Raw genomic sequence first — 26,884 nt, forward strand, 5'->3', positions numbered from 1 at the left:
GTAAAATGTCAAGGGCATATTTCTCCTGGCACCACAGAGTTTCTTTGGCACCAGAGGAGGAGAGCAAACTTGCTCTAACTTTGAACTAACAGGGAATTGGAGAATTGTGCTGTCTGCAGGGAAGCCAGAGTTGTGAGATTTATACATTTTCAAAAAGCCACAATGAAGGTGTTCTGTCGGGCTCTCTGGTAGAATCGTCCCAAAAATTCACAGATACAAATTTCAGACACACACACGTTTGAAAATTCAAAACAATGTTCTTTATAATGAAAATTCACTTAAACTAAGCCCTCTTTTGGTATAGCAAAGAGCATTCGTCTCCAAACAAACTGGTAATCTGTACAAGTCCCTTATCAGTTCTGTGATACTTAGCTTGCAGCTGTGAGGCAATTCACAGTCCTTCTTCTTTCACAAAGTGAAACACACTTTGCTCTGGTTTAGTTTCAAAGGGGGGGAAAATCAGCACACAAAGATCAAAGTCAGCAAAGTAGGCACGAAACACAACGATCAGATAATCCTCCACAATGGCCAAACCCACAGGCTGCTCTTTATAGTAGCCTCACTAATTACCACAGCCCCACCCAACCACAGGTGGCCTCATTTTCTTTGATAATAATCTCTCAGTTGTTGTTGCCTATGCATCGCTCTCCGCATGCATGGCTGTATCATTAACTCTTGTTCTGAATCCAAGGAGGAGCTAAATAATTGATCTCCTTCTGAGCTGTCTGCCACACTCTCCTCCTCCCTGTCACTCATGTCTTCTTGGTCAAAGGAGCCTTCATCTTCAGATTCCACCGGGGGCAAACCAGGCCTGCAGCATGAGGATGTCTCCCCAACATCCACAGTCCTTGGGGCAGGAGCTGGGCCAGAGCTAACCACAACAGAAGGCCTGACTACTCTCCCAGGACAGAAATGATCTACTTCGGTTCTGTTGTTCCCTTGCTCTAAAAGGTCTGACCAATTCATGATTATTTTTTTTACAGCATTCACTTTTGAGGGCAAGGGAAAGATTAAGCTTCCCATCATAAATAAGCATTTAGAACATAACAACATTTTAAAAATCAGTTTCCTCCATTGTATTTGTTGTGGGAGACTGCAGGGTTAAGGTTTCTCTTACCTATACACATACACAGGTTTGTATGCTTCCCTTGGTATCGTACAGTTAGTATGTTGATATCATCTATAAACTTCCATCACAAAGAAGTGTGCATGTATTTGTAGACAAATATCATTATTGTCAACAATATTATTTTATAAAAAACCTGAATAATGTATTGGGGAAAAACTGTAATAATTTAAATTATGAAATGGTGACATGGCATGGTGGTTTCAATCCTCTAAGGACTATGCCTGACTCACATTTGCCATCATTAAGACAGCATTTGACACAAATTCACAATGTTTTGATACTCTAGCATTTGACACTAACTTGAATTATTATGCACTTTGCTGATTGGAACCCTGGGAGTATGCTTGATATATTAATTCAGTTGATTTTCCAGTAAAATTTTGAATAATTATAATTATTTATAATTTATATATTTAAGATAAAATTAAAATCCTCTAATTTGTTTGGTGCATGTGTGTATATGTGAACACACATCTATACAATACACACATACAAACACGCGTACTGAAACAATTCTGCAACTTTAACATTTCATTAAGAGCAGGGAAGCTGAAAAGCAAAATTATGCAAGAATGGCAACCATCAAGTTCAGTCCGTAATTCCCAATAATTTCTGTGCCCATTCATTAGGGAACAATTACAAACAGTGCCCCTTTGAATTGTGTCCCAACCCATTTGATTCTTAGGGCTTTGTATCATGTATCAAAATTAGCAGTGTATTTTGCATCTTAATTAAAGCAGTTTGAACAATGAAATAATTTTATGCCATTATTTTTCCTTTTCTTTTATTTCCATCGGTCAAATGTGGATCAGAATACACGGTAAGTTCTGATTCTATTTTATCATGTTTAATAGTATTTAAAAGCTATGATTAGAAGAAAACAAGAGATTCTTGGCTTTTTAAAAGAGTAAAAATTCTGATATTCAACAGCAGATTGTTCTTTTTATGTAGCTGAAAATGAATAGTACTCCTAATATTATCAGTTATGTCACTGATATTTAAAAATGTAATAATTTGAAGCTTGATATATTTTGTTACCAGTAGCTGTAATAAAAAACCCTTTTTCTTTATATAAAAAAGAGATATACAGGTTTAATATGCTGGTTATTGCTAGTAATAGAGAGACAGTTTTTCATTTTATCTTTCATTAACTTATAAAACAACCATCTGTCTTGATACACTACCTGGAAAATGCTGCAATCTCCAGACAGAATTAAACAATTCTGGGCTTGGTGCCCAGAAAACATAAGAACTGAATTAGACAGTATAAGACAGAAGAGACACAGAGCATACTTAAAAATACTGTACCCTACTCCGAGCAAAATCAATTTCTGTTCCATTATCCCCATGAAACAAATCTTGTAGAAATATATATATCTGTAGCAAGCATACCCTTCCATATAAAAGTTTGATCAACATTCTAAAAAGAAAAAGAAAAAGATTCCATAGCAAGTTTAAGTAAAAAGATGAGAAGATTGGCCTTCACAAAATGTCCTTAATGTTCTCTTGTTGACCACTTGTATCTGTTTGTTATTGCCAATCACATTTAGGAATAATTTAGGAGAAGTCCTGTGTGGAACCAAATACATATGAAACATCTGTCAGCTGTTTATTAAAATAAGCCTGAAAAAGTCTATGTAACAAATTCATTCCTTAAAGTTAATGCAGCTCTTCAAGCAACACCTTTTTCTCAAACTTATACACAGGAGAAGCACTTCTTCTGAACTAGTTTGAAGCATACATAGTCCTAAGGTCCATATAGATTTCTTGGTAGCAGTATGGCAGCTGTTTGTTAATACTGTCTTCTGGGATTTTATTGTTTAGATCCCAGTCTTGCCTAGGGTCTTTGCCTAGGGTCTTTGGCAGCCTTCCATCCAAGTAGTAGCCAACCCCAATGGTAAGCTTTGTAGCTAAACAAGGTTGGATCAGGTGCTTTTACATGTTAGGAGGTTTGATAATTAAGTGATTTTAGACTTATATACCACTTTACAGCCCTCTGTAAGCAGTTTACAAAGAGTAAGCCTATTGCCCCCAACAATCTGGGTCCTCATTTTACCAACCTTGGAAGGATGGAAGGCTGAGTCAACCTTGAGCCTACTGAGATTTGATCTGCCAAACTGCCAGTGATCAGCAGAAGTAGCTTGCAGTACTGCACTCTAACCACTACACCACGATGGCTCTTAACATGGCTAAACATGAGGTTTTAACAAAATGACATTCAAAATGAGCCCAGTCATTGTAGGATTAGAGGTTTGTGGTACAAAACACTTAAAGACCACTACAGAAGACTGTATCTATTTGTTTTCAAATTGTCCAAATTTACTCAGCTGGGCTCTGGTAAATCCTGGGAGTCCTAGAATAGCCTAGAAGAGGGGTATAACATTTGTTTATGCTTAGAGTCTCCAAGAGAGCTTACATAAGAGTTTAATCTCATCTTTGTTATATTTAGTTTATTAATTATTCCCTTGATGCATTCCCAGGAATTTTCTCTCCTTGTGGATGTTTCCTCTTCTGGACATGATCAGTAATATTTGTTTTGAACAATAGTGGCTTAAAGCATTTTATTGTTGAGATAATTACAAAATATTTCATTGTGAGAACCATCAAGGCTTTCACTATCAAAGACAGGAGGCTGTATGTGTTTAAATATATTCTTCAATGGGAGGAAGGGCAGGAAGAAATAGTCCCAATAATGCATGAAAAATATCAGAAAACTTGATTTTGTCCATTAAAAAGTATCTCTCTGTGGACAGAGGGAACTGCACTGTCAAAAGGTATTTGGAGAGGGAACTGCACTGTCAACAAGTCTTCGGAGAGGGGCGGCATAGAAATCCAATTAATAAATAAATGAATTTTCCCATTCCTCTTGCAAACAGGTAAACCCTCAATATATGTGGTCCTGTTTTCTGAAGTACAGCTATTCCTGAGCAAATGCAGAGTAGTAGAAAAGCCGATCCATGTGCAGGAGCTATTACTAAGGCAGCTATATCCATGTTTGCATTATGTAAAAAGCAGAAATTCTACGGCATTCGTTTTCTTGTGCCTAGGTGAACATAAGTAAAGTTTGAATGGAAAATGCTGCAGGGACCAAATGGCTACCAATGTAGAAACTACTTTCTTGAAAAACCAACTATAAAGCTGATGTGTAGTACTGGAGTTTTAGCTGCAGCCTCATTGTTTTCATTCATTTCAGCTGGAATACAAATTGTGTCTGGTTTTGGTAAAGGTAGATCTACAATAGTTATCATATTATAGTGAATCACACTAAGGCTTTTGAATTGGGTCCACTCTTGAGGAATGTTTAGTATGCTGGTGAACATGGCTGCTGCAAGAATTTTGACCAGAGCTAGCTATCAAAAATTCTTACCCTTTTATAAATCTGCCTTCTGCTCTTAAGAACATTTCTCATGTGGAACCACAAGATCTATTTTATAGAATAGAATAGAATTTTATTGGCCAAGTGTGATTGGACACACAAGGAATTTGTCTTGGTGCATATGCTCTCAGTGTACATAAAATAAAATATACATTTTTCAAGAATCATGTGGTACAACACTTAATGATTGTCATAGGGGTCAAATAAGCAATGAAGAAGCAATATTAATAAAAATCTTAGGATATAAGCAACAAGTTACAGTCACACAGTCAACATGGGAGGAAATGGGTGATAGGAATGATGAGAAAAACTAGTAGAATAGAAGTGCAGATTTAGTAGAAAGTCTAACAGTGTTGAGGGAATTATTTGTTTAGTAGAGTGATGGCGTTCAGAAAAAAACTGTTCTTGTGTCTAGTTGTCTTGGTGTGCAGTGCTCTGTAGCGACGTTTTGAGGGTAGGAGTTGAAACAATTTGTGTCCAGGATGCGAGGGGTCAGTAAATATTTTCCCCACCCTCTTTTTGACTCGTGCAATATACAGGTCCTCAATGGAAGGCATGTTGGTAGCAATTGTTTTTTCTGCAGTTCTGATTATCCTCTGAAGTCTGTGTCGGTCCTGTTGGTTTGCAGCACCAAACCAGACAGTTGTAGAGGTGCAGATGACAGACTCAATGATTCCTCTGTAGAACTGAATCAGCAGCTCCTTGGGCAGTTTGAGCTTCCTGAACTTCCTGCTTTTGTTCAGGGTGTCTGTATAAAAATGGGGGTAAGCACAAGTACAAATATGGAACTGAATAATCAGTGAAATAGTTACTTTTAAAGGTTGTTTAAAACTAGGCTATTAGTTGAGGACACAGAAGCTAATAAAAAGTGAGACATCAAACACACATTGAACAGGTTATCCCAGACCAAGTATTCCAAAGGCACCTTGAAGGCTGACTTAATCTTAACAGTTGTTCTCCTGAACCATCACTAAGAGCAACTAAGACAACCTGTTTAAGAGCATCTATATAACATTACATACTCAATTTCAAATCTGTCACAAAAGCTTACAGAGGAAAACTGGTCTGGAATATCTTATCATGAGATCAGATACAGTTAATAGCCTATGCATTCAGCAGAATTATTTGCTGCTTGTAGCTAAGCAGCACTTGATAATGAAGTTTTCTATTTTCCTGTTAAATAACAAAAACCAAAGTTAGTATTTAAACATATTTCCAGTACATAATTTAATAGTAATTGGAAACCATTCTTGGAAATTCAATGGTGAAAAAAGTAAGGTTCTACATTTAGGCAAGAAAAGCAAAATGCACATGTACAATATATGTGATACCTTTCTCAACAGTAGTAACTGTGAGAGGGATCTTGGAGTTCTAGTGGACAACCATTTAAATATGAGCCAGCAGTGTGCAGCAGCTGCCAAAAAAGCCAAAACAGTTCTAGTTTGCATTAACAGAGGAATAGGATCAAGATCACATCAAGTGTTAATACCACTTTATAATGCCTTGGTAAGGCCACACTTGGAATTCTGCATTCAGTTTTGGTCACCATGATGTAAAAAAGATGTTGAGTGCAGAGAAGAGCAACAAAAATGATTAGGGGATTGGAGGCTAAAACATATGAAGAATGGTTGCAGGAACTGGGTATGTCTAGTTTAATGAAAAGAAGGACTAGTGGAGACATGATAACAGTGTTCCAATGTCCCAGGGGTTGCCACAAAGAAGAGGGAGTCAAACTATTCTCCAAATCACGTGAGAGTAGCACAAGAAGCAATGGGTGGAAACTAATCAAGTAGAAAAGCAGCTTAGAACTAAAGAAATTTCTTGACAGTTAGAACAATCAATCAATGGAACAACTTGCCTCCAGAAGCTGTGAATGCTCCAACACTGGAAATTTTAAAGAAGATGTTCGGTAACCATTTGTCTCTAGTGGTATAGGGTTTCCTTTCCCGTCTAAGCATATTCTAATTTGATTTATGATTTATATTATTGGTGGAGTGCATTATTCGTTACTAAAAGTTTTCTTTCAATGTGAACAATAAGAACCAAGCATTTTTTTTTAGCTTAAAAGCTAATGGGTTTGTGGATTTGATTAGAAACATGGATTTAAAATATACTATTATAAATTTCTAATGATGTATTAAAATATATTAGCTTGATGATACTTAACATTTTTTTGTTTATCTACCAATTTCTCAATGGCTAGATAATAATTTCTCAATCTGAAGCTCATTTTCTTATTTGTACTACCTTGCTTCCCTGAAAATAAGATCCTGTCTTACAGTTTTTGAACCCTGAAATAAGTGCTTGGCCTTATTGCCATGCACTCAAAAGCCCAATTGGGCTTATTATCAGGGGATGTTTTATTTTGGGGAAAACAGGGTACCTTTCTTGTTTTCAAAATATATACAGGTAGTCCTCAATTTACAATTGGAATCAGAACCTTTGCTCTAATCTGAACTAAGCAAGGTGGTTATTAAATGCCCAATGTTATGACCCTTTGCCAGAATTGTTAAGAGAACCACTGGGGTCATTAAATGACCCATCCAGATGTTAAGCAAATCCAACTTCTCCCATTGACTTTGCTTATTGAAAGTCGACTGGGAAAGTCACAAATTGAAATGTTGCAATCATTTGACATATATGCTGGTTGCCAAGCATCCAAATTTTGATCATGTAACATGAAGATGCTGCAATAGCTATAAGTGTGAGAACTGGGGTCATAAGTGACTTGTTCAGCACTGTCATAACTTAGAATGGTTGTTAAACAAAAGGTCGTTAATCGTGGGCTTCTCTAATAAGGAAATGGGAAGAGAAATATTTTTTGAAAGATAAGATTAAAAATGTCCTGAAATCCTATAACTTTATGAACCACCTTACTCTGAGTCAGATTCTCAACCTATCTTGATCCAACTAATAATGTATTATACAAACCAAAGCTATTAACTGAAAATACCAGGAATTATGCTAACCATGTTTCCCTTTGCCCCAGCAACTTTTTCTAACTCTTATTTGGTTTTAATCCTTTTCTGTTTGATATATTTGTTCTTCCTATTATTCTGAAAGAAGTGGGAGGTTGAACCATTCTATCCATTTAGATGTTTTAATTTAATATTGAGGGAGGCTGTTCTGTTATCTTTCACATTTATATTAACCATTACTCAGAGATGCTTGGAAGTTAGAATATATCATATGCACAATAAGTAGCTTTCAATCACCATGAATCATTATTGTGGACATGAAAGAATTTAATCAGCTACTTTAGAACTGTAATTTGGCAATTTCAGTTGAACTGTAAACCTGCCTTGTAAAAACTGTACCTTCAAAAAGTATGTTTATTTCAACAGTACGATTACACTTATTAGCTAATACTGTATTATGGATTGCTTCTTGCCTATAAAGTGGTGCATAAAGTAATTGGAGAGAAAATTGATAAGATTTCTTGCAATGTCAGACAAAACACTTGCACTTTTATTATAATCTGGCTGGGTTCAAAATCACAGTGTTTCAGAACTTTCACACTTGTGAAACATTTGTGAAATATTATGTCTAGTGATGGGTGAACCCAATGGTGTTTGGGTTCGGCAAGTTTGGACGAACTTCACGCAAAGTTCGGCCAAACCCGAACGGTTCGTGGTGCCAAAGCTCCACCCCCGGAATCCCATCGTTTTTGTTTTTTTTTTATTTTTATTATTATGAAAAAGGACGCCGCAGCGGTGCCGCAAGCAAAGAGAGGTCCTTTCACGTAAAAAATTTTTTTTTAATTTTTACACGAAAAGACCTCCCTTTGCTTGCAGCACCGCTGCAGCGTCCTTTTTTGTAAAAATATATATATATATATTTACATGAAAAGACCTCCCTTTGAAGGAGCTGGAGAATCCCTCCTACGAAAAGATTCTGGGGGCAGAGCTTTGATGTCACGTATACCGGCAGGTTGCTAAGGATGCCAAGGTGATCACTTCCTGGATTCCGGGGGCGGCACTAGAATAATGGAAGGAGGATGGAATCCAGGAAGTGATCACCTTGGTGTCCTTAGCAACCTGCCCGTATACGTGATGTCAAAGCTCCGCCCCCGGAACCTCTTCGTGGGATTCCCCAGCTCCTTTTGTGCCTCCCTCCCAGCCTCCCAACCGGCCGACAGCTCCCCGGTGTTCGCCTTCCCCCGCCGCCACCAGCGCCCAGCTCCTCCTCCTCTTCTCAGCAGATGACAGCCGGGCGGTGGCTTTCACGGTGTTTGGCACGAACGCCGAACCAAAGCACGAATTTTTTAAAAAATTCGGGTTCGGGTCCGGCATGCCAAACACGACAAAATTCGGTACGGACCCGAATTGTGCAGGTTCGGTTCGCCCAACACTAATTATGTCTCTAGAGTAAGATTTGGTTTAAAATATAAAGATTTGTGGTCTGAAGTTTAGATTTCCAAACTAAGTCCGAAATATGTTTATTACTCCTGCTGCTCAGTTCGAGAAAACTCCCTAATCTTATGTTCCCGGGTCTTTTTGACCCGGACTGCAAATTGATCATTTTAGGTACTTATATTTGGTCTTTTTGAAAGCTTTTTTCACCTGGAAACAAGTTTGAACATTTCTGCACACAATGGAATGACAATTGAACTGAAAAAATTAATCCTTATTGGTTTATTTTGCACATAAATGTGCCTCCCCCCCTGTGTTTGTGGATTTTTTTAGGTTTATAAGGCCCTTTTGTGGCAAAAATAAACCAATAAGAATCATTTTTTTCAGTTCATTTCTATTTTTCTTATGTTCAGGATTGTTCAATTTAGTATATCAAAACTTTTGGGGGAATATTCCTTAGAGATTTGTAGCCTAAAAAAAGTATAAATTGAAACAAAATTCAGAAAACATGGGGGGAGGGGATTTTTGATAAAAATAAAAATATAAGCCTCACTTTTTTCAGTTCAATTTTCATATCATTATGTTCATAAATGTTCAAACTAGTTTTCCAGTTGAAAAAGTTTTCAAAAAGATCAAATTCAAGTACCTAAAAAAATTCTTTTTGGTCCAGTCATATACGACCAGAAACAGACTCGAAGTGATGATTTTTTTTTTGCCCAGAAAAGAATTAGCCACCACCCCAAAAATATTGTTTTGATGATCAGCAATGTTAAATTGAGTAAATGAATGCATAAGATATTAAAAATATTTCGGATTTGAAGCTTGCATAAATATAAAGTGAAAATGTTTGCAAGCAGCCAAGGGGGGGGGTCTTATTTATGATTGTAAACAACCAATAGGAAACATTTCTTTCAGTTCATTTATATTTTTCTTATATTCAGAAATGTTCAAACTACCAATCCCACACCAACTTTAGTAAAATTGAACACATTTTGCAAGCAAAACTATCTATAAAATGAAAAATATTTCACAAAAACGGGGGGGGCACGCATTCTATCAGCAAAATAAACCAATAAGAATTACTTTTTTCATTTCAATTTTCATATCATTGTGTGCAGAAATGTTCGGACTACTTTCCAAGTGAAAAAAGTATTCAAATTGACCAAACATAAGCACTTCAAATGAAGGGTTTTCGGTCCAGGTCAGGGTGACCCGGGAACACAACAAGTGTGACTTTTTGTTTTTCAGCAAGAAAGAAACCCCCCACCCCCCCAAAAAAAATTCTCATAGAGAAATGATGAAAAGTCATGACATTTCAAGTTTCAGATATGCAGGGAAAATTTTTTACAGGGACTCAAACTTGGCTTCATGTCACATACGACCCGAACTGAGCAACAGGGTTTTTAAAGAGTTGGGAGGAAATGGAGATATATACAAGGACAGACCACACAGCTTCTCTGTTTCTTCCCCTCTCAGGAAATCATGTGCATTTGTTTGTTGTCCTGAGGGGTAATGCTTACTCATTTCCTCCTCTTGTGTTAAAAAAACCTCCTGTTACCCCATTACTTTTCTTAGAAATAGCATAATAATAAACCGTTTTTATGCCGCAACGGGCCAGTTAAAATGCTAAAACAGCAGCATTTTAATGATTTGTGTACATAATCGTCACTGCCAGAAATAATGAAAGTAACAAGAGCGTTACCGCCACCCAGAAATATGCAAATATAGAAACAGCAATTCATTTTATTCTTTGCTTTGCTTTAATTACAAAAAAGTTAAAGAAGAAAAATAAAGAAAGAAAACATAAAAACAGAGGGGGGGGGAGTGCGCTCACACATACATATGTATTGTAAGTTACATGTAGAAAATCTTTCATCATAATCTAAAACACTTGTTTAACTCCTGACCAGACAAAATAATATTGATCAACCTTTCCACTATATTGATCGTGAGAAACAACTCATTCACAGAAAGCAAATTGTCTCTTAATTCAGGACCTGTAAATTTAGGATAATACTTTCTTCTAACTTTGAAAAGTAATATTTTTGCTGTTCCTCACCATCTTGACTGACCCATAATACTGCATTGAAAGTTTTGGATATAATTCAAAAGTATTTTATGAATGCTACAGAATATTAGGAATATTTAAGCAAAACAATGCAATAGTGGGAGGAACTTATATAAATAAGTGGCTTCTCACCAATGTTGTAGTTTTGAATGAATGAATGAATGAATGAATGAATGAATGAATGAATGAATGAATGAAAGAAATGAATGAAAGCAAGATAGGAATACATTAACATCATAAGGTAAAAATCGTGAGGAGGTCATACAGAGCACACACAAGAAAAAAGCAGAGGGAAAGGGAACAGCTATCTCCAACAATATACTATAGCTGTGTGTTCTGGCCCATTATACACTTTATTGTTCCAGCTACTAAATTTAAACATCCTAACCAAAACATTGTCTAGGGCAAAGATGGCAAACCTATGGTACGAGTGCCGTTGCCCTAGCTCAGCTTCAACATGCATATGTATGCTGGCCAGCTGATTTTTGGCTCACACAGGGGCTCTGGGAGGGCGTCTTTTGCTTCCAAAGAGCCTCTGTGGGGATGGGGGAGGGCGTTTTTTACCCTCCCCCGGCTCCAGGAAAGCATTTGGAGTCTGGGGAGGGCGAAACACTAGCCTACTGGACCCACCAGAAGTTGGGAAAGAGGCTGTTTCTGGCCTCCAGGGGGCCTCTGGGGGGTGGGGGAAGCTGTTTTTGCCCTTTCCAGGCATTGAATTATGGGTGTGGGCACTCACGCATATGCGATAGCAAGCGCCCATGCTCTTTTGGCACCCAAGGGAAAAATGTTCGCCATCTCTGGTCTAGGGTGTCTAGTGAATGTTGAATTAGACTTCATGAAATAATAAGAAATATTTTGTACTCCATAAAACCCCTAGCTCCATGAAGGCGAACCTATGGCACATGTGCCATAGGTGGTACCCCAGAACCCTCTCTATGGACATGCAAACCGGGCATGAAGGTAAGTCCCCCCTGTGGCCCATTTTTGGTCTAATGAGGTTTCAGAGAAGCCTGCTAGGCCATAATTTTATTTATTTATTTTATTTATTCATTTGTCCAATACACAAATACATAGGAAGAAAAATAGACATGTAGTAATATATATATAAGGGTAAAGTAAACTTAGAGGAGAGGATATATGAAAGAAAGAGAATATATATGATAAGTAAGAGAAAGGAAAGACAATAGGACAGGGGACGAAAGGCACACCAGTGCACTTATGTACGCCCCTTACTGGCTTCTTAGGAACCTGGAGAGGTCAATCATGGAGTGTCTAAGGGAGAAATGTTGGGGGTTAGGGGTTGACACAATTGAGTCCGGCAATGAGTTCTATGCTTCGATAACTCGATTGTTGAAATCATATTTTTTACAGTCAAGTTTGGAGCGGTTCGTATTAAGTTTGAATCTGTTGCGTGCTCTTGTGTTGTTGCGGTTGAAGCTGAAGTAATCATTGACCGGTAGGACGTTGCAGCATATGATCTTGTGGGCAATACTCAAATCGTGTTTTAGGCGCCGTAGTTCTAGGCTTTTTAGGCCCAGGATTGTTAGTCTATTTTCGTAGGATATTCTGTTTCGAGTGGAGGAGTGAAGGGCTTTTCTGGTGAAATATCTTTGGACATTTTCAAGGGTGTTGATGTCTGAGATGTGGTATGGGTTCCAGACAGATGAACTGTATTCAAGGATGGGTCTGGCAAAAGTTTTGTAGGCTCTTGTGAATAGTGTGAGCTTGCCTGAGCAGAAGCTGCGTAGGATCAGGTTAACAACTGTAGAAGCTTTTTTGGCGATATTGTTGCAGTGGGCTTTAGCACTTAGGTCATTCGATATTAGTATTCCAAGGCCTTTTACTGAGTGTGGGTTGGCAGTGAAAGATTGTTTATTCAGTTCGTATGTGCGGTTTGGATGTGCGTTTTGGATAATGAAACATGGGAAGTGCTGCCCCTACCCAGCCTGTTTTTGGGCTAAAGAGGCTGCAGGAAGACCTGCTAGGCCCAAAATAGGGTGGGAGAATAGCAATGCCTGCTCAGGGAGGCAGGGAGAGCCCAGCTGGAGACGCATGGAGGCCGGGGGAGTGAGGGGGCACATGTGTGTGGAGACACACAAGAGGGGGTGTCGCATGTGCATTGCATTTTGGGTGCCAGCATACACACACATGCTGTCATATATATGTGCATGTGATTTCAGCACGCAATGAGAAAAAGATTTGCCAGCACTACCCTAGCCCTTGATTTGGATTTCATTGAAGATGGATCCACTTAATGTTTAGCCAGTGACTGCAGTAGAATCAAGAGCTGCTGAACGAACTCTCTCAAACCATGGTTATATCTTTCAAAAGATACTAGTAAGGTCTAGAAAGCTTAGAACTGTGACACCTTAAACATGATCTAAGTATTGCCCACAAGATCATATTCTGCAACAACTACTTCAGCTTCAACCGCAATAACACAAGAGCACGCAACAGGTTCAAACTTAATATCAACCGCTCCAAACTTGACTGTAAAAAATATGACTTTAGCAATCGAGTTGTCAAAGTGTGGAACTCATTACCAGACTCCATGGTGTTAACCCCCAACCCCCCAACATTTTCCCCTTAGGCTTTCCACGGTTGACTTCCCCAGATTCCTTAGAGGTCAGTAAGGGGCGAGCATAAGTGCACTAGTGTGCCTTCCATCCCCTGTCCAATTGTCTCTCCTATATTTTATATATCTTTTCTCCCATCCATATATCCTTCTTCTACTCTTCATTGATGTATTCTATTCTCATATCTCTTCTTCTATCCCTTCCCTGATATTTACTACTACACGTTTTTAACTTTCAATTTGTATTGGACAAAATAGATAGATAGATAGATAGATAGATAGATAGATAGATAGATAGATAGATAGATAGATAGATAGATAGATAGATAGATAGTATTTACATACTTTCTTTTCTAATCACTAAAATTTCCTGTTAACTACTTTTCAGCTATTGGGACCCTTTGAGTTGGCACGTTTTATAGCACTGGATGAGTTTCCTTCAATCCTTATGAAAAAAAGTTAAATTCCAAGTTTAATTTCTTTTTCTGTTTTGGAATAAACAGCAAAAGGGTGATTAGATTGGATTTTTACAAATGAACTTAAGAGATTTGAAGCAAGATTTTGGAATTAATTAAAACAATCCTTCCCATGGGAGAAATGTTTTTGTTTTGAATTCTCTTTAAAAAAATGTTAGGATGAGATAAAGGAGCTAGGGATAATAATTAAAAAAAGAAGACTGCTTAAATTTGATTTAATAATACAGAATGAAGCAAAATATCTTAACATTGGATGTATTAAAGGGTATCTTTGAACAATGGACCCAGAAGTTAATTTTAAGAATGATGTTTGCACTAATATAGATTATTATGTTAAACAAGATAAGCGGAATGATGTTATGAAAGAGGAACAAGTCTTACTGAACAAGACTCAGACTGATCTGAGCATGAATTTTAAAATGACATTCTACAATAATAACATGGAAGGAGATGCTACACTGGATGTACAAATTATTAAGTTCACGTCTTACTCATTAAAAAAAATATATGAATGACAAACCCAAAATAACTTAGATAACTTTCATATAATGGAAGTGTAGCATAGAATATCATAGAATTCTTTATTGGCCAAGTGTGATTAGACACACAAGGAATTTGGTTTCCGGTGCATAAGTTCTCAGTGTACATACAAGCAACAAGTGATAAATTAGGATCATAGGCATCATACAATATGTTCATCAGAAATCATAAGATACACCACTTAATGATAATCATAGAATACTAAATAAGCAATCAACATAAATCATACTACGATGCTAAATAAAACAATTAAAATAAATTGTAAGATACTAACAACAACGTTATAGTCATAAAAAGATAAGGAAATAGGTAATAGGACAGATGAGAAGAAGAATAGTAATACAATCCTACTGGGTAGTTTGATGGTGGTGTTGGAATTAGTTGTTTAGCAGAGTGATGGCATAGGGGAAGAAACTGTCGTATCTAGAAAATTATTAAAATTTTGTAAGAAAGGACAAGGAAAAAAATGAAAAGAGATCAAGTTCTAGAATAGGTGTCAAACTCACGTCGTCACATCGTCATCACATTTTTATATTAGATTTGTTATATTTGTCTTTTTTACTGCTGTTAGTCGCCCCGAGTCTGCGGAGAGAGGCGGCATACAAATCTAATAAATGAATGAATGAATGAATGAATGAATGAATAAATGATGTATTGTGACTTTTTCCCTCCTTTACTAAACTGGGGGTAGGTGTGGCCAGCACAATGTATCTGGCCCATTGGCCACAAGTTTGATACCCCTGTTCTAGAACACTGTTTGAATGGATGAAAAATAAACCTTATTAAAAATAACATGAAGGAATAAAAACTTGGTTTATTTCATCAATATTAAAATGGATATGTTATCTCTTGTGACCCTTAATGGGCTTTTTCTGGTCAAGACTGGCCAACAAGGTCTTAAGGATTTGATAAGAGATGAGTAAGATAATGTCATTTGTCTTTTTAAAGAGAGACCACTAGTCCCTGATCGTAATGCAGATGATGCAGTTGAAGAACATAATTAGTATATGAATATTGCGTGTGTTACCTTGAGATGGGCAGTTATGTAAATATGACAAATAATTTTTCCTCCTATTATTTGACGGACTCAAAATAATTTCCAATGATTCAGAGTTAATGCTTCTAAAGAGCAGAATAATGAGGAATGACTTAAGAATCAATTCAGCTGCTCTGTAAACATCCCATCATATATTGCCACACAAAATAGGTTCCTCAAATGAAAGTGTGGAGAAACGTTAGCTGTCTTCTTTTTCAACATTTCTATTTCAGAATATTGTAATCTCATTATCATTTCAAGTGTGGTTGGCATGGAAAGATTATAATTATAGCAGTCACCACTGACTGATCAAAAAATGTCATGTGTTTTCTGCTCAGTGCTTTTAATTCTTTGGCACCTGTCCTAGCTTGCGCAAATTATACCATGTTCGTGCTGTTGCTTCTTATTGCCGTGGCAACGTTAATCAATCATCATCCTAAAAATAGCCTTAATTCTTTTTTCTTTTCTTTTTTTAATAGAAGGCATCTGTAGTGAATTTAAAACTTGACTATCACTATGTGTTTTCCATGGCTGTTTTCTCTTCTTCCTCTGTCTAGCAGGGAATACTCACAAAACAATTAATTAAGTCAGAGTTTAATTTGCTGTTTCTCCACTGTGGTATGCTGAAAGCTATTCTCTATTGGTTGTATATTAAAATATGTGAAGATAAACATTCTGGACACATAATAGGTGAGAAACCAAGCACAGCCCTTTGTAATCATTGTCATAGAGTCAATACACATTTTCCCATTGCTGTTAGTAATCTGAAAGAGGGCTGAAATTTTGAGTGCAATGTCTGGAGATTCACTTCTGATGAGAAGCGAAAAGTTTTCAGAAAACAAATCCCAGTTGCCTTCTGAAAAGCACTTTGGGGACAACTTAGCTGCAATTTTCTGCAGAGGCATACATTTTAAAATAAATATCACAAATATTTTCCCCAAAGGCAAAATGTAGGCAAATGGAAAATATTTTATCAGGGTAACTCAGTGATAAGGATCATTAGTTAATACTTTAAAAGACAGAAGTGATTTACAAAAATGAGTGGATAATATCAGTATAAAATTCATCAGAGGAAAATGCATTGTTTTACATTAACTGAAATATATCCGTGCAATTGAATGTACCTATTTATTCTGAGGTTTGCTGTGAGTGGCAGTGGCCACCCCAGTAAAAACCAGTCATGTCAAACCCCTTGCCAGCCAAAGCAGCAAAATATCTACAATACCCCCATTGGGTACAGAACAAGCAAAATCCAGATCTGTTTCCTGGCATCAAACTCCTGTGCAGCACAAGACTTGAACAATCTTTTAAACCCTTGTTCAAAAACAACATCTAGCACATCTGAAGACACTTCAGAACTTGTGATTATAAAGAGACTTGGATTTACAACCAGAATTGAGCCCATGGCTAAGCAACATGGTGGTTCAATGAATTTTGCCACATTTGATGACCTTTTTGCCATAGTTGTTAAATGGATTACTGCAGTTGTGAATCGTTGTCATTAAGCAAATCTGGCTTCTCCCATTGATTTTGCTTGTCAAAAGCTGTCTGGGAGGATTGCCAATGGTGATCACATGACTGCAGGACAATGCAACAATCATAATAATATGCCAGTTGCCAAGTGCCTGAATTTTGATCACATGACCATGGGGTTGCTTACAGTGGTGCTAAGTGTGAAAAATGGCCATAAGTCTTTTTTTTCAGTGCTATTGTGATTTTGAATGGTTACTAAACAAATGGTTGTAAGTTGAGGACTACCTGTGTATAAGATCTGACAAATGCAGAGAGAGTAAATTGACATCTTACAGCAGGAGTGGGAAACTGTGGCCCCTTTAAGACTTATGGACTTCAATTCACAGAATTCATGAGACAGTCATGCAGGGGAATTCTGGGAGTTAAAGTCCATAAATTTTGAAATTGTCAAGTTTGGAGAGCCCTGTCTTACAGGGATGATATTAATGATGATGATAATCATAATAATGATGATTTCATTCTATTCATTCATTCCATCCAGATTTATTTGTCATAAATCTTGAAGGTGTTACATCAATGAAAAACATCTCCAAGTATCCAATTGTATGAGACGAAAAATAATTTTGATAATTGGGCAATTGAAATATGATGGGTCCACGGCAAAAAGGTTCAGCTCCCTTCAATTCATAGGTCTATTACATCCGCTCTTCTGCTTTTCCTCTCAAAGTTTGTTTTCTCTCGAAATTGGTTTGCTTTTATTGCTTACTCTTGCAAGTGCAGCATAAATGTCTTCACATAAAACAAATGCTTCGGTTCTGAGGAAAGTGTAACTTGCCAGCAAAATTTAGGAAACTCTCCATGAGCTGAAAAATTCATGGAGAATGTTGAGACTGTTGAACTTGTGAAATATTTTTTCCCATCTGTCCTTGTAGAGATTTTGCACTTATAAATGTTAGGCTAATTCTCCCAAATATGGGGCAGATAAAAACTATAGCTGAGATACTGTAATGCAGAAAGGACGTCATGAAACTGTTAATGGGTATAGTTGTTTTATTATATGTTATTTGTTTTCTTTACAGTGCTCATTTTTGCCCAAGTTCTCCATTCACATAGAGACCAAATATGAGGACAACAAAGGAAGCAATGATAACGTAAGTATTCTCTTATTTCAGTAACTGAATATAAAGTACATTTAAAGAGTGGGGCAGATAACCTGGAAGGAGTCAAGGTGTTAGGCGCAAACAAACAGGTCTACATGTGAAGGTTCCAAATTATTGGTTTATTGCTAAAGTCTATGCCTAGAAATATTCTCAGATTAACGGCCTGTACCTGGGGCTGCACAGTTGTTAAGGGTCAACTGTGTTCAAGAGAGGGGTTTTGTGGCTATCTAATGATTCTAAACTGATACCTCATTTACCATAGGATTTCCTGTACTTACCTGGCATCCAAATTGGGCCACGTGGAGACTCCCAGAAGGGGGAGGGGTGGGCAGGGTGAGCCAAAAATCAGGTGGCTGGCACACATCCCAGCGGCCGATTATGTGACGTCCCACAGAGTCGGCTTTCTCCAGGTCCCGCCAACCAGACAATGTCGTCTGGTGGGGCCTAGGGGAAGAGCCTTCTCTGTGGCGGCCCCGGTCCTCTGGAATCATCTCTCTCCGGAGATTCGCACTGCCCCCACCCTCCTTGCCTTTTGCAAGACCCTTAAGACCCATCTATGTCGCCAGGCATGGGGCAGCTAGATCATGCCTCCTCCTTCTCTGACCATTAAATGTTATGTGTGGATGTGATTGAGTTTTTAACATAATGAGCTTACAGTTTTAACTATTAGATTTGTATACATATTGGTTTGTACTGTATTTTGTGAGCTGCCCCGGATCTTTGGAGAGGGGTGCCATATAAGTCTAATAAATAATAATAATAATAATAATAATAATATTTATTTATTTATTTATTAGATTTGTATGCTGCCCCTCTCCGCAGACTAATAATAATAATAATAATAATAATAATAATAATAATAATAATAATAATATGCGCACTGGAACTGAGGTAGGGCAACGGCTCACATGCCTGCAGATATGGCCCATATGCCACCTGTGGCACGCGTGCCACAAGTTTGCCATCACAGGCAGACAGAGATAAGGTAGCTTTGAACCTAATAATTCATTGGGATATGAATTACTATCTCCCATTTGATTGCTGTACTACAGCAGTCCTTTAATTCTCATGTAAACAGGAGCAATTTAATGAAATCATGAGTTTGTAAACTTTGCAAAATTTTTCCTATACAGATATCCAATAACTTTCTGTCAAGAAATAATTCATTAATTTTGCTTCCTGATATATATTTGAAAGCAAATAAGGTAGCAAACATTAATCAGTGAATTAATTAAAGCTTCAGATGATTAATCAAGAGTACCTTGCTAATTTTAACATAGAGACATTTTTTAAGGCTGTTTTGTGATATGTTATGGTAATAGAGAATGAAAAATAAATATTAACTTAGATTAACAGATTCAGAGATCTGCCATGGTCTAAAGCTTATTTATGCATATGAGGGTAAATATATGAATGCATTACACAAACATGAACAAAAGATTTATGGCACATTTAAAATGAATAGATTTATTTAGTTTCTTATAAAATAACATTTATTGTCACGGAACCTGTTGTGGACTCTAAACATTAACTTTCATGGCATCAGAAGACTCTTAATTTTCTGAATAGAATAGAATAGAGTAGAATAGAATAGAATAGAATAGAATAGAATTTTTATTGACCAAGTGTGGTGGGACACACAAGGAATTTTTCTTGGTGCATATGCTCTCAGTGTATATTTTAAAAAGATATGTTTGTTAAGAATCATAAAGTACAACACTTAATGATAGTCCGGATACAAATAAGCAATCAAATTGTATTAGGAACCAGTCAAGATAAATCGTAAGGATACAAACAACATAGATACAGATATACAGTCATTAGTGGGAGGAGAAGGGTGTAGGAACGATGAGAAGATTAATAGTAATTGTAATGCAGACTTACTGAAGATAAGGTAGCTTGTTTGGTTTGACAGTGTTGAGGGAATTATTTGTTTAGCGGAGTGATGGCGTTCAGGGAAAAAACTGTTCTTGTGTCTAGTAATCTGGTGTGCAGTGCTCTAAAGCGTTGTTTTGAGGGTAGAACACAGTTTGTGTTCAGGATGTGAGGGGTCTGTAAATATTTTGATAGCCCTCTTTTTAACAAGTGTAGTAAACAGGTTCTCAATGGAGGGCAGGTTAGTTCTAACTTACCTTGCTTCCAGTTTGCTTCCGCCCACGCCATATGGCTCCTTTAGGTAGATCACCATCTTTCTCTATTTAACTCTAAAATGAAATTTGATTAATCTGTATCATGCTAAATCTTTGCCCATAGAAATGCTGACACAGTGTTGATGATAGGACTTTCTATATTAAGCTGAATACGATGCTCTAGGCCTGGGTTAATGGTGGCCCACAGAGATAGAACTGCACAAAGCTTATTGACCTCTAGCTTAGCCATATCTTTCCAAGTTCTTATTTCATGGGCAGAGGTTACAAGAAAGGGGGAAATGTTATTACTTGCATTCTGCTCACTAAGCTATTCCCAATGTATGAATGTGTGCAGTATATTCCCTAATACAGGACAATATCAAGGCATATCACTTTCCATAGCCTTAATTCTAATCTGATAAAATGTGCAAACATGATTGCTGCTCTTGCCTCTGCTCCAGATTAAGGGTGAATTACTCAATTGCAAGGCTTTGTCAGAGTCTAGAAGTGCATGCAGTTTAGCAGGTTAAGAATAGTTCTAACATAAAACTGCCAGCAGACAACTGATAATTCTTCGAGATTTATAACCCCTTCTACATACTTTTAGTCGATAACAACTGAGTTTGTTTGGACCTGCCTAATATAAATACTTAGAATTGCTAAAAGCAAAAATGCACTGTCTTATTTCGTTATAAAAATGTACTTTTTATAAAATTATATATATAATGTTTCTGCTTCAGAGAGGGGTGGCATACAAATCTAATAAATTATTATTATTATTATTATTATTGTTGTTGTTGTTGTGGTTGTTATTGTGGTTGTTATTATTATTATTATTCAAAGAGTTTAGACCTATAATATATAGAATAAATAATAACGTAACAGTTATTATGTTAATCCTTAGAGAGATACTTAATTGGCCAAAAATTGTTTTGTAATTTGTGATAATATTAGCATATGATTTAGTAGAAAAGCTATTCATTCCTATGTTGGGAACTCAATTTGTCATGGTTATTTGTTTCTTATTTATCAAATTGAGTGCGATGCTGTTCTTATTCTTTCATTTTTAGTTATCTGGGATGTAGTATTTCTATGATAATTTAGTGTTGATACATAATGACTTTAACAATACATAAGAAGTTTGCATGGTTGAAACGTACCTTTTTCCATATTAAAATCCCCTTTGAACCAATACTGAATCCTGTGACTGCAAGGACATGTCCTTTTCTGTACTTTGAACAATTGTAAATTATTTATTATTTGTTATTTACTATATGTATTATTATTATTATTATTATTATTATTATTATTATTATTATTATTATTTATTAGGTTTGTATGCCGCCCCTCTGTTGCTTTCTTCCAGCATAATTTTTTATCAATCCATCCATCTAGGTTTATGTAGCTGCTCATCTCGCCATGAGATTTGGCAACTAACAATGGTTAAATTCTAGTGTAATATATATGACAAAAATAAATACATAATTGTCAGCCATAATAAAACCATAAACACACATCAACATGCCTTCTCATGGGCTCTGCCCCACAGTTTGATCCCTGTGCCTGATGCCATGTCTTCAGTGCTAATAAGGTCAGGATCAATCAAATCTGCACTGGAATTGTGTTATTTAAAAAGTGGATGCCATGACTGAAAAGTTATCTTCTGGGTTCCACGTAGATGGCATTCTTTAATAAATTTAATAAATGGGACCCATAGCATCTAATCTAATATCAATTTATTCTTAATAAATCTGAAGAAGTTATTAATAAACAGTTTTTATGATATACAATTTTATGATACAGATATTTCATTTAGCTATATTGTTGCTAAGAAGAACTACTATTTCCTTCAAATGAAATATTTTCTTTCCTTTTTTTTGCCAATACCTCAATTCACATGTGAGTGAATGTATAAACAACTAATAAAACTAATATGAATTTTCTTGATTGAAAAGAACTTCTACACGACTTAAAATTTATGAGAGAGCTAATTAGTTGGATCAGATTTTTGTGAGTTGATACATATGTATTAAGAACTTACAAAACCCAAAATATTGGACAATATGATGAGGTTTTTATAACATCTCTTGGAAGAAAAGTTTCATATAAAATGTCCTTGTCCAAGACACGATGATTTTCTGTGTTGCCATAATTTGCATGGCCATAATATGATCAAATATGACACAGATAAAAATGTTAGCAGTGTACAGATAAAATAAAAATAATTGTAAGAAATTATGTCAGCCAGTCCTGTAAATAAATTTTAGAGTGATTCAACCATTTAATAACAGAGATTTCACAAATAGCTATTAAGTGATTTTGAATTACGTAAATTAATGATAGCATTTAAGCTAAACCCACAATTTGTTATATTTTTAATTGCATTAAGATTGTTCATTGATTGAAGCAAGATTTAAGTTAACTTAAAATTAGTGTGCTAATAATAAAGGTATTCCCCAAAATCTGTGTTGATCATCATGGCTTTATCCAAGTATAAATGGCACATGCTATTTTCCCATCTTCAATAAATATTCCAACCAGGTAGACACATCTATTTGTTTTAGGAATGGTTTTCCCATTGACTTGCCCTTGTTTACTCCATTTTTTTCCTTTCAAAACAGTTCAACTTCATGATACATTAATGTTCAGATCCATAATCCACAGAGTGGGTCTTCTCCGGGTCCCGTCAACTAAACAATGCCGCTTGGCAGGACCCAAGGGAAGAGCCTTCTCTGAGCCGGCCCCGGCCCTCTGGAACCAACTCCCCCCAGAGATTAGAACTGCCCCCACCCTCCTTGCCTTTCGTAAGCTACTTAAAACCCACCTCTGCCGCCAGGCATGGGGGAATTGCGATTCTCTTTCCCCTAGACCTTTACAATTTTATGCATGGTATGTCTGTATGTATGTTTGGTTTTTTATATTAATGGGTTTTTAATCGTTTTTAGTATTGGATTATTATTGTACACTGTTTTATGATTGCTGTTAGCCGCCCCGGAGAGGGGCGGCATATAAATCCAATAAATAAATAAATAAAATAATCCTTGAAGCATTACCCAGTCTAACATTTGCTTTTAAATCCTTTGGGTATTCAGCCAACAACAAGGCATCCTCTGCATATCAGTGCACACCAATACCACTAACATTATTACATTCATATCCATAAATGCATTAAACAACCAAAGAGACATTCCATATGAATGAAGGCAAATATACGTATCCCAGGATATTGTTGCAGGATCCTATATGGGCTGCTCACTAGGAGCAGAGTTTTGGTCTTCAAAAGCTTTAGGACATGTACTGGAGCTTCTTCTCAGGGAACTTCTCTGTAGACAACGGGCTCCAGTACGAATCCAAAGCCCAGAAGACTTAAACTTCTGACCCTGGTGTCCAACATGCTTGACATACTCCCTGCTCAGCATTGGATCGTTTCCTAGGCACTGATTCTCACTAATGTTTTATTTCCATCATATGCCATTTTTAGAGCATACAAGAAAGCAACTTTGAAGTCCAAAGCTTTCCATGATGTGGACCATGAATCATGTTTTCTCTGGATTCACAAAACATACAATAAACTTTTTGACATTCAAACATTTCCCCCTCTGACACTGAAGTGCAAATTCAGGTTTGCAAAACCTCTGCCTGCAATAAAGCCACAGTATTCTTTCCATCGTTGGCTCATTGTCTCATCTCATACCCTTCTGGGTTAGATTTCTGCCAAATACTTTCTTTTCATCTAATCCCTTAAATATTGTTGACGTGTATTTTTCTAATTCAAAAAGCAAAAGTAATATTTTGTTTAATGCAAATTGGTTAGGGTCTTCAGTTGATTTAATCTCATAAGGGAGAAAATAAATCTTCATGGAACCCAAACTAGGTCCATTAATATGGTGGGTTCACATTAGCACAGAATGTTGGGTATCTTTTGTGATGGGGTGACTTAATATTGGGAGGACTGATACTATGAAATAGGGGTAGTCCTCGACTTACAACTGCAATCGAGCCCAAAAATTCTGTTGCTGAGCAATACAGTTGTTAAATAGGTTTTACTCTATTTTATGACATTTCTTGCCACAGGTATTAAGTGAATCACGACAGTTGTTAAGTTAGTAACACGGTTGTTAATGACTCTGACTTCCCCATAGACTTTGCTTATCAGAAGGACACAAAAGACAATCAGATAACCAGGGACACTGCAGTGATCATAAATATGAGCTAGTTGCCAAGCCTGTATTTTGATCACATGACCATGGGGATGCTTGAAAGAGTCTTTCCCCCTAGGCCTTTACAATTCTATGCATGGTATGTATGTATGTATGTATGTATGTTTGGTTTTTATATTAATGGATTTTTAATCATTTCTAATACCAAATTACTATTGTACACTGTTTTATTGTCGCTGTTAGCCGCCCCGAGTCTCCGGAGAGGGGCGGCATACAAATCCAATAAATGAATGAATGAATGAATGAATAAATATGAAGAACAGTCATAAGTCACTTTCTTCAAACCGTCACTAAATGAATGATTTTAAGTCTGCCTTTAACATGTCCTATATATTTGGAACTCCAGTTTATTACAGCTCATTTATGACGTGTAAAACAATATCGTTATTTTGGGTATCACCCAAGAGAGCTTCCCAGCAAGGTCACGGTTTCTTCCTAAGCTCACCAACTTAAGTGCTTCATGCGGTATATTGTATTTTTTTCAGGAAACACCTAACATTGTCAAGAGGGCTGCAACAAGTTCCCAGCAGTCTGAATAAATTGCTATGAGCAATTAGTGCTGGTTGGCTGGTAAGCCAATCTTAGACCTTTGTGTTGCGTATTAGTTTCCTTTTATATAAACTAAACAGTTCAGTGAGCTGTCCTTGTTCAATTAGAAGAGCACAAACAGTTATCTGTAAATGATGTTTTTCAAATCAAGACATTGATGACAAGCTCTGAGGGCTGGAATTTCAAGAGCTTAAACCTCAATTCATACATTACTCATCCTTTAAATGGTGGATGAAAGTCATTATGTACCTCTTATGCAGACCAGAGCTTTAAGCAGCTTGCCTTAATTTACTTCTACCATGACCACACAAAAAAATCGCAGGAAAATGTTCATGAAAATTGTGTCTCACTGACTGGATTTTTATGTTTTATTTATTTATATCCTGCCTTTATAATATAATTCAAGGCAGAGAATATATCCAACACATCTTCCCTCTACTATTTTCCCAACAACAACAACACTTTGAGGTTTGTGTGTGAGTGTATGTATGTGTGTGTGTATGACAGAGAGAGAGAGAGAAAGGGAGGGAGTGAGGAAGGAAGAAAGGAAAGAAAGAAAGAAAGAAAGAAAGAAAGAAAGAAAGAAAGAAAGAAAGAAAGAAAGACTGGCCCAAAGTCATCCAGCCAATTTTCAGGTCTAAGACAGAACTAAAATTCATGGTCTCCTACTTTCTAGTCTGATGGTTTAACCACCATGTCATCACCTAATGTGGCTTTTAAAATAAATTAATACAAATTATATGATTAGTAGCTCATTGTGGTTTATTGTAGTAACTATATAGCAAATTATATAGCAAATAACAGTGCCATGGTTTGCATAACCATGATTTGTTCAGTAAATTACTATTTGGCTGGACTCATCCAACTTTCTCGTCTATAAATCATGATTTTTTAAACCAGAATGTCCTGATTCATACAACGTATTAAACAATTAAACCAAAACCATATACATTTTGGCTTAGTTGTGTGAATTTAATGAGTGAATTCATTCACTAATGTGATTCACAAATTGTGCTTCAACCACAAGCTATTTATTAAGTAACAATTGGAAGGATTAATGTCATAAACATAACATAAACGTAACTAAAGCATAACAATATGCTCAGTAAACTCAGCTATGTTATCTATAAGGAGAGTGGAAACAGCTATTGTGTGCTAGTTAAGAAGTTATGAATTAAAATACATACTCTGTGTTATTTTTCCTTGACTGAAAGTAGAATTCTTAATTAAATGGCTGCTTAAGCACCAAATGATCAACTTTCTAGGCAAAACAAGCTCAGATTAAATCCTACCAGGACCAATTTGCTTGTTAGATCGTAATCTTGGTAAATTATGGTGATTTGACAAATCTATACAGTATTTTCTTTTATGTACACTGAGAGCATATGCACCAAGACAAATTCCTTGTGTGTCCATTCACACCTGGCCAATAAAGAATTCTATTCTATTCTATCTTGTATCATCTGCTCCCATAGTTACTCTGGGAGTGGTGAAATCCATTTTTTTAAACTACTAGTTCTGTGAGCATGGCTTGGTAAGTGTAACTTGGGGTGTGTGGCTTGGTGGGCTGGCAGGGGAGGGATACTGCAAAATCTCCATTCCCACCCCACACGGGGACCAGCCAGAGGTGGTATTTGCTGAACTGAAATTCTGAACTCCTCAAAAATTTTGCTACCGGTTCTCCAGAACCTGTCAGAACCTGCTGGATTTTACCCCTACTCTGGGGCTTTGGTAAGGCCAATAGAAGTTGGTTTGTGGTTTCGTTCTTCTGCTCCTGTGGTTCCTTTTTAAATATCAAGTG

The 26,884-nt window shown here is 36.7% G+C and overlaps 1 protein-coding gene across 1 annotated transcript in view; it reads left to right on the forward strand.

Moving 5' to 3' along the window:
- Positions 1–26,884, forward strand: part of PITPNC1 (phosphatidylinositol transfer protein cytoplasmic 1) — a 207,499-nt gene that overhangs the window by 126,172 nt on the left and 54,443 nt on the right. The window contains exons 4-5 of the mRNA XM_070740337.1: positions 1,942–1,949; positions 18,105–18,176. Coding sequence (XP_070596438.1) covers positions 1,942–1,949; positions 18,105–18,176 — 80 coding nt within the window. The remainder of the gene's footprint in view (positions 1–1,941; positions 1,950–18,104; positions 18,177–26,884) is intronic.

The sequence above is a fragment of the Erythrolamprus reginae genome, chromosome 2, assembly GCF_031021105.1.
Source record: "Erythrolamprus reginae isolate rEryReg1 chromosome 2, rEryReg1.hap1, whole genome shotgun sequence".
Taxonomy (NCBI): domain Eukaryota; kingdom Metazoa; phylum Chordata; class Lepidosauria; order Squamata; family Dipsadidae; genus Erythrolamprus; species Erythrolamprus reginae.